The following is a 9,306-nucleotide window of genomic DNA, read 5'->3' as shown; positions in this document are numbered from 1 at the left end:
AGGTGACTCCTGCTCAGTACTGCTCTCTATATTTCCTTCATTTCCCTCCTTGCTCATATTAGCTGTCCATCAGCAGCAGCACATCATCCCTCAGGCTCCTGTCCAGTGAGATGTTCCTCTCCACCCCCTCCAGAGCCCCTCCAGCTTTGTCACTGCACATCTTTGCTCTCAGCAGGGAGGCTCCTGCCACGGTAGACCCTGCACGGCCCCATACTGGCCCCTGCATTGATGCTGTGCAGCTGTTTCCAAATCCAGCCCTTGATTTTGATCCTCTTCCTTTCTAACGTGCTGTCCCCGTGGACACTTCTGACCTGGTGGTCCATTGTTGCCGTCTAATAATTAAGTTGTTCTTGGATCATTCCCAGGCTGAGGTTGAGAGGGACAATTATTATTGGACACCTTTCCTCATTCAGGGGCTCATTTATGATAGTGTCTGTAACTTTGTCTGGTATTTGGAGAGCAAAGTAGACTGTAGTTAAATATATATTGAAACTACAGGCTCAAGTGATAAAACATGAAGTGGAGTCAAAGGAAAGCAGGTGTGCTTCAAGATTTCAAAGCCTCTTAAGGCAAATTCATGGGCTTTATAAATATAAGTGACTTGCTTGCAATAAAATTAAATCAAATACAACCCAACACAATCTGAAAAATGACTAATATATAAGCTTATAAGATAGCAGCAGTAGGAGAAATGTACTTAGGTAAAAGTAGTAAAATCACAGTATAACAATACTCGTTGCTTACTAAGATAAAAGTACAAAATGCAAAGTACAAAAGTCTGAAGTAAAAGTATTTGTAATGCAAAATGTCCATATTGATATACAAATATACTGTGTCTGTAAAAAGTATTCACTCCCCTTGGAGCTTTTGATGTTTCATTGTCTGACAGCATTGAATCAAAAGGGATCTGATGTGGATTTTTACACTGATCAACAGAGACCGATTTTAATGTCAAAGTGAGAGGAGATCTCTATAAATGGATCGAAATTAATTTAAAAAAATATATATATATATATAAAAAAAGGTTTTAAGTCATAAAATGTTCATGGCTTAAATATTAAATGTAACACCATTGAAACTGAAATTGCATCTCTACTGTGTTTTTGGATGGGTTGACAGTAAAGTTCTTTCGGGTCTTGATCTGAGAAGGAACAACAGTGTATCTGGGAAATAGTGGAGTACAAATATTGTCCTCTGATGTAGTGGAATAGAAGTATAAAGTGGCATACAATGGAAACACTCAAGTAAAATACAGGTATCTCAAAACTGTACTTGATTAAATGTTCTTAGTTACATTCCACCACTGGCATTGTTATAAATGAAACTGATAGTAACAAACATTAAAATGATGCTTCAAGGCTCTAGAAATAACAATCATATGATTTACATGATAAATATGAAGGAAAATGATTATGCATTTTAATAGTTTAAGTGCAACAGAAATACTGAAGTGAAAATCATAAATGCAGAACTTGTGAAGGAGTGTTTTATATTTTATTTTGATTTAAGATAAGATCGGAGTGCTTCATACTGGTTATCTTAAGCCTCTTTCAACAAGCCATTGAACCTTATTGATCTATTTGAATTGGCTGTTCATGTCATTTAGTGTCTAAGGAGGCGGAAACACTGACTCTGATATAATGTGATGGGATATTTTTGTATAAATTAATGTTTTAATAATGTTTGAATCATTGTTTCACTGCCACTTCCCCTATTTATCTGAATATTTTAGGTAAAAAAAAACAATTTTACTTGCTGGATATATTAAAATAAGCATAAATACATGTAAATGTGATGCAGTGTGTAGTTTCTTTACTTGACTTTTACCTGTCTCAAACCTGTTTTTACTGAGACTTGTCTGTGCTGTATGTCTTGTTGTAAGTTGTGTTTTTGTGGTGTGTGCACCCCCAGGAAGAATGGAGATCCAAATAAAGAATAAGAATAACACAGTCCTTACACACCTCCACCTCCTCCTCCACCTCAAAAGCAGGTGTCGTGACTCCCCCTGTCCTGTCCATCAGCAGGAGGAGGGACTGCACCTCTCTCACCTTTGCGGCAGATAAGCGGATCTTCGGTATCCATCACACTGAGGCAGCTACCTTAATCTGTTTTTAATGGCCCTGCGGAGGATCCCAGGAGACTCTCTCCTCTGTGTGTGTGTGTGTGTGTGTGTGTGTGTGTGTTACCTCTGCAGCAGCAGGCCCGAGAGTCTCAGTTTCTTAATCTGACTGGGACTTCTTTTTTTTTAGCAGGTGGCAAAAAATTCTTACTTTTAAATACACATAAATTTCAAGCAAAATAGAACTTTTTTTTTAAATATAATTTTGTCATTAAAATTTAAAAGCTCACATCTCCTTTAATTACACGATCGAGTCTTTTTTCTCTCCCATTTATTTCTGCCCCTTATCCCCACACAAACGCTTTTCTTTGATAGGTTTCCCACCGGCTCTTTGAAATAAAACAATTACCGCACTCTTTGTGCAATAATTGTCAATCATCCACATTAAATTGATAAGCTTTAAATGGACAGAATAATGGCGTAAATTGTTTTACAATGGAACAGCTAAGCAGGATGATTTGCCATTGCTGACATGCCCGAGGCTTTACCAGCTCCGCATAATGCCACAGGTTAATGCATAAATAAGCAAATCAAATCCATGCGTTACCCCAATTCAATTCATTTAATTCCTCTTTAATAAAGAGCGGCCCAGCCCCCCTGTCCCCACCATTTACCTCGGGATTTGTGCGATGAATGCTATAAATGTAAATCAATCTAGATGAGAAAGAATCCCATTGAAAGCGCAGAGAAATTTCATCTGGGAAAAAGTAGACAAATGTAGGAGGGGCCCGCTCATAAAAAGCAGCTGTTACACAGTAATCTTTTTTCGTGCCCTGTCACTCACCTTGCCTTTTTTTTTCACTATCTCTGCTGTTCAAAAAAAAAAAAAAAAAAGAAGAAGAAAAACTCTCAGCTATTGTATTTAGTTGCCATATCTTCTTTCCCATTACATTGCCACAGTCCATATTCGTCCAGAAAACAGAGAGCACAACTTGCCCATTTTTTCGGACAATCCCCTTGTAGTTGTTGCAGTGAAAAGAGGAGTGCATGGATGTCAAATTGCCCTCAAAACACCATGAAAGATTGATTTGCAGCACTTTTCAGGGCCCTGACATTACTTGGAGGGGAGCTGAATAGGAAACCTGTGAGCCGGGGATGGAATAAAGATGTCCTCTCTGCTGGAAAAGAAGGAAAACTGCCCATTTAGCCGCAGTCCATCAAGCCCGAAAAATAGGCAAGAGAGGAAAAAACACAGGAGGAGCGAGAAGAAAAGAGAGAGGGGTGGGGGGGTCGTATATACTCATCTAAACGTTGTCACAATACCGAAGAGGGGAGGGGAGGGGGGCTCTGAACATCCATGAATATTAAACCGCTTACTTCAACAAGGGCTTGAAAAAAAAAGTGAGCCCACGTCAAAGCAGCTTTGCATTTTTTGCATGTGAACAATGATGCGGTGGAGAGAGAGAGAGAAAAAAGCTTGTTTCCATTCTTGTTATTCCCGCTCTAACTCCTCACAAAAAAATTAATATTACCACCGCATGAATACGAAATGCCTGAGAAAAAAATGGGCGAGCAACTCCCAGACTCAATGACCCACTTTTAGCACACAGAAACACTCAAAAAACAACTTATCACTTCAGCTGACAGCGATGGTTTTAGTCTTTAAAGAGAGAGAGAGAGAGAGAGAGAGAGAGAGAGAGAGAGAGAGAGAGAGAGAGAGAGAGAGAAAAACTCTGGATCACGTGACTTTAGCACAGAAATTTAGAAATTAACTGACACTCATAAAATCCAGACTGCACCTTTAATTATTAACAAACATCATCTTATTTTTTTATTTAGAACTCTTATAGTCTTTTGAAGCACTCCATAGTCATTTTGCAGGTTTTACTTTTAAACATATAAAATAATACATCATATTTTAAGGACGATTTACTATTTTAGTCATTCAGTATTTACAGCTTCGTCTAAAAAAATCATCTACTTGGAATAATAAATCACACCAAAATGTTTAGTTAGCAAATAAAAAAGAAAAATCATTCAAATGTCATCTTTACTCATTGGCTCCAAACTAGTTGTGATGTCACTAATCATTCATGACTTAAACCTCAGATTTAAGGTGCGCATTCATGCATCATTGTGCACTGACTCTAATGTGCAGCTCATGTGCACATAATTAAAGCACAATAAAGTTTTGGCCACTCTGATCCCCACTTTCTCTTTTTCTTTCTTTTTTTCCTCTCTCTCTCTCTCTCGCCTTTTTTTTTAAATGTCTGTGCTGGTTTGTTGCGGTGCAGCAGGCAGGTCCACACGGTGAGGGGTGTGTCATTAATAAGTAATTAGACAGGGGTCACACTAGCCACTTATATAAAGAGCCCCTCACAGCCAGGCAGGGCAGCTTTACGCACAGACAGTCTGGAGCAGAGGGACGGAGGAGCAGCTCTGTGTGTCCACTCCTTCTTTTTTCACTTGCAGCTGCGCCACTGACTCATTTTCAGGGATTTCCCCCCTCTCTTCTTCTTCTTCTTCTTTCTTTCTTCCTTTCTTTTTTTTTCTTTCCACGTCTTGCAGCATGGGCTCCGTGCTACCCACCGACGCTCTGGCTCTCAAGTCTGGATTTAAGTGTCCGAGCCGGTCGCTGTCTGACGTGATCACCTCGGACATCCTGCACAGCTTCCTGTACGGCAGGTGGAGGAACGTGCTGGGTGAACACCTGGCGGAGGAGAGGCAGAGCGGCTGCAGCCCCAAGATCGCCTTCACCGCCGAGGTGCTGGCGCAGTCCTTCACTGGAGGTAAGCTCACCTGCGGCTCAGCTGCTTTATTTCATGATCTGGTTTAGTTTAGTCCATCATATTGTTGCGCATGCTTGGAGGATTTTAATGTTTGTTATTGTAGCCTAACGTGATTGATTTCCACTGTTTCACTTAGACCAAATGAGCGTAAAATTCGTCTTTTATATAACTTTAATAAGGACTTTATTACTACAGCTTTAACTAAATAAATAGCCTGCATCTTTATTAAAACCGTGCGTGCAGTGGACATTATTTCGGATTGGATACATGTTATTTTCGACAAACTTGTATAATCCAAGAAAAATAAATGTCATTTATCCTCCCTGACAGCTAAATTTGTGCGTTTTGCACCCATTTAATTTGGAGAAAATCCGACACCCTGTCCAAAGAAAACAACTTACTCTGTGCGCCTCAAACATTTATTTTATCTCCAAAAGTTGAGAACTAGTTGCCGTTTTCTGCATTTTCTCCTCATTTTTTTGCTGCTTCTGTTTCGATCCATTTAACGCATTAACCCTTTCAGAGCTGTGAGACCTCGCGTTTGGAGGCTTGTTAGGCGTGTAACTGCTGCTGATTGAAAGACGCGGGGCATTAAATTCATTTGGTTAACTTTGTGCTTGACCTGGGAAAGTTTCCACTTAAACCTCGCGGAGAGAAAGGTTTCCTTTCTTTGAGATGTCCCGGGTTTTTATCCCGCATTCATCAATCTCCGGACAGTCTCTTTTCCTCTCTTGGCAGCTATGGGGCTCCGGAGCTTTTCTCTTTCTCTCTCCTTAAAAGATTTGCTGTTCCTCGCATAATGCACCGTGGAGGCTAAATCTAATGCTATTCATTGCATGTCAACCATCTAATCGCCTTTCCATTTTTTTGTTGCAGAAATTCCTGAGTCTTTTAAACAAGTCCTCGTTTCATTCAGCGCAAATTTATTGCTACAAAGTTCTTAAAAGGATAATGAATTTGGAATTAGCCGTTTCTTTTCCAGTAAAGTTTAATGAATATCACATCTGAAGCATGACAAATTGCTGGACCCTGAGCAATAGAGGACCATTTAACCTCTATTCGGCCCGGCTTTTCGCAGCCTCAAATAAAAAAAAAAATCTTTGATTTTGACATTAAAGAAGCGCAAGATTTTTTTTCTTTTCCCCCCCTTTCTGATGCGGATGAAAATGCTTTCCGAGGGGGTTTCTCTGCACAACAAAAACTTTCAATTCAGCCAGATAATCGAATTAAACGGAGGATAAAGTGTAGCTTAATATTTCGTGACTAAAATAAGATCCAGTCCATTTGCTGCTTTCAGGACTTTTCCAGCAATCCTGTTTCATGAGAAGCTTTTGGCATCCTGCTGAACGAACTTTGATCACAAAATTTAGGCCCCTTACTTTATCTGTGTTCCATTTTCATTCAGTTTCAATTTGAAGACATTTACACGTATAGTCTGTGTTCATAAAATCTAAACTGCGCAGTCAGTATTTCTTTTTGTATTTTACATGCTCACGTGTTTTTTTTCTTCTTTCTTTTTTCGTGCAGAGGTGCAGAAGCTGTCCAGCCTGGTGCTGCCCAGTGAAGTGATCATCGCCCAAAGCTCAATCCCTGGAGAAGGCCTGGGCATCTTCTCAAAGACCTGGATCAAAGCAGGGACCGAAATGGGCCCTTTCACAGGCAGAGTCCTGTCCCCTGAACACGTGGACCTGCTCAAGAATAACAACCTCATGTGGGAGGTGAGACTAATAAAGTAAACCAGACCTCATTTATTCAGTCTTGTGAGTTTGTGAATATGACTCAATGTGCAGCCCATGTGGTCTGTATTAATCACACTGTTATGGCGTCCTCTGAACCGGGTTTCCTTGCTCTCGTTTGCGCTCAGGTGTTCAATGAGGACGGCACGGTGCGCTACTTCATCGATGCCAGCCAAGAGGATCAGCGCAGCTGGATGACATACATAAAGTGCGCCCGTAACGAGCAGGAGCAGAACCTGGAGGTGGTGCAGATCGGCAGCAGCATCTTCTACAAGGCTGTGGAGGTGAGACTTTACATTTAATCTGTTTCTGTTCAGCAGCTGGAAATATGAGACTGTGGTGTGCATGATCTGGGCCTGGAGCGCTTTTGTAGGATTTTAGGCCTATTGGAGGCCACCAGCATGTAGTTACATGTCCTTTAGAACAGCGCCACCTGCTGGCTAAAATTAGGATATATGTGATTTCTGTAATGGTAATGATTGTTAGGTTGCACACAGAGCTCACAGTATAATGAAGTCATGTGGATGAACTAACCAGTGTCCTCTCTGCTTCAGACCATCCCACCTGATCAGGAGCTTCTGGTCTGGTATGGAAACACCCACAACACATTCCTGGGGATCCCTGGAGTTCCAGGAACAGACGAAGAACATTTGAAGAAAACCAGGAATGGTGAGACACTTTTATTGATAACTATTAGATGTTACAAGCAGCTTTATGTTACACATGTTGTGGTCCACCTCTGGGCAGCAGCATCCATCTGAGGCACACTTTAACTCATCTTCCTCCTCCCAGATGACTCCCACCCTTGTGACGGCCCGTCCTTGTGCTCCCCTCCCTCCTCCTCCACCACCACCATCACCACTATCACCTCCGCCGGCCGCATGCGCTGCGTCATCTGCCACCGAGGCTTCAACTCCCGCAGCAACCTGCGCTCCCACATGCGCATCCACACTCTGGACAAGCCCTTCGTTTGCCGCTTCTGCAACCGCCGCTTCAGCCAGTCGTCCACGCTCCGGAACCACGTCCGCCTACACACCGGCGAGCGACCCTACAAGTGTCAGGTCTGCCAGAGCGCCTACTCCCAGCTGGCGGGCCTCAGGGCGCACCAGAAGAGCGCACGGCACAAACCGGCGGTGACTGTGACTGACGTGCCCTCCCAAGTGTCCCCTCCTCCCCAACAGATGACGGCTATACCCCACCAACACCAGATGCCCATGGTGCACCACATCCCCACCATGGTGCTATGATGACAGAAACATGGAGGGACAGTCGAGCAAAACAACATTGCACTTTAGATTAGAGCTGTAGTGGAGAAATAAAGAGAGCTCCTTTATAAAACAGGCCCTAATTAAAGGAAATCAACAAGAGGGTGTGACAGTAAAGCATTTGGCAAAGACATTTCAATATGTTGCCTTATAATGCTTGTTTCCTTGGCGATCACATTACCAGAAATCCATCAGGAGGATGTTTTAATGATTGTCTGTATTCTGGAGAAATACTGAATCTGAAAATCTACTAAGAGAACAACTCAAGTTTCAAGATTTTACAAAAACTTTTAATGCATCTCTGTGTAATCTTTAGATCTTAAGTGTCATATCACCACAAATGTGAGAAAGAAAAAAAGAAAGACAGAAATATTTTCGATATATTTTGTTATTTTTGCATCACATCTCACCAGCTCAGGTGAAAACAAACAACAGTATAAAGGGATGTGGACACATTTGTTTCCACTGTATCGTTTCCACACTGTAAAACTAAATTGTCACTTTAACCTTGTACAGACTGTATACTTGGAAGAATTGTGTAATTCTTAATAAAACTGTATTGTATGCTACTGTATATGTGAATGTAAATATGTTTGTGCTTCTTCTATTCTAAATAAATGATATGATATAAAATGACTTACTGTGTGATTTTGATTATTACATGAATCTGTAGAAGAAAGTGGCTGCAGGTCATCATCATAAACATCTGGTGTTTTTGTGTTAAATCACATAAAAAAGAGAATATAGTTCATGTGAATCTACTTTGAATCTAAGAGTTTAATATGAGAGCTTGTTTATTAACAGAGTGCACACAATCTTAAGAGGGAAGAGACAGACTGGCTTAAACACTCCAATCTGATTGGTTTAGTTTACTGGACTGACATTTTTATTGAAGACAAGTTATTTGAGGATAAGTTTCCTAAAATAAAAATGAACTTAAAATAGTGGTAAATACAGCTTATCACCTCAGCAGTTTCTTTGTCTTGGTCCTTGCAAATAATCTGATCATTCTTTGACTTTGTAGGTATTATTTTTTAAAGGTGAAAGTCAGCCTTGGTGGCTTTTACAAGTCCTGTGTTCAGAATTGCTGCACAGCCTGGGTGAGAGTTTGAAAAGAAAGGTGCATCAGAAGCATGGAAATAACTCTTATATGTTAAAAGTGTTTTTTCTGTTTGTGTGTTAAACTTATGATCCACTGGAAAACGGTCCATAGTGTGCCCAGCGTATTAATAAGTGTAATAACTCTGCCCAAGAGTTACAGACAATTGAAAGGAAATTAATTGGACAATGTTTTGATAATCAATTAATCATTTCCATCATTTTCAAAGTAGAATGCCAATCAAGCTCTTGTTCCAGTAAATTGAATATCTTTAGCTTTTAAACTGTGAGTCTGACAAAACAGATTGAAGGCATCACTGGGAGTTCCAAGAAAGTGTATACATTGTATGTAAAATAAT

General features: G+C 40.7%; 1 protein-coding gene across 1 annotated transcript; it reads left to right on the top strand.

Moving 5' to 3' along the window:
• The first annotated feature begins 4,613 nt into the window (after positions 1-4,613).
• Positions 4,614-7,831, top strand: LOC128379754 (PR domain zinc finger protein 12-like). The gene is made up of 5 exons (XM_053339384.1): positions 4,614-4,848; positions 6,376-6,566; positions 6,713-6,868; positions 7,139-7,253; positions 7,377-7,831. Exons 1-5 carry the CDS (start codon positions 4,629-4,631, stop codon positions 7,829-7,831), a joined length of 1,137 nt encoding a protein of 378 aa, XP_053195359.1. The 5' UTR covers positions 4,614-4,628.
• The last annotated feature ends 1,475 nt before the right edge of the window (positions 7,832-9,306 follow it).

The sequence above is a fragment of the Scomber japonicus genome, chromosome 19 (genome assembly GCF_027409825.1).
Source record: "Scomber japonicus isolate fScoJap1 chromosome 19, fScoJap1.pri, whole genome shotgun sequence".
Classification (NCBI taxonomy): domain Eukaryota; kingdom Metazoa; phylum Chordata; class Actinopteri; order Scombriformes; family Scombridae; genus Scomber; species Scomber japonicus.
The sequence above is the reverse complement of the archived record's forward strand: the minus strand, read 5'-3'. Positions and strand labels throughout refer to the sequence as shown.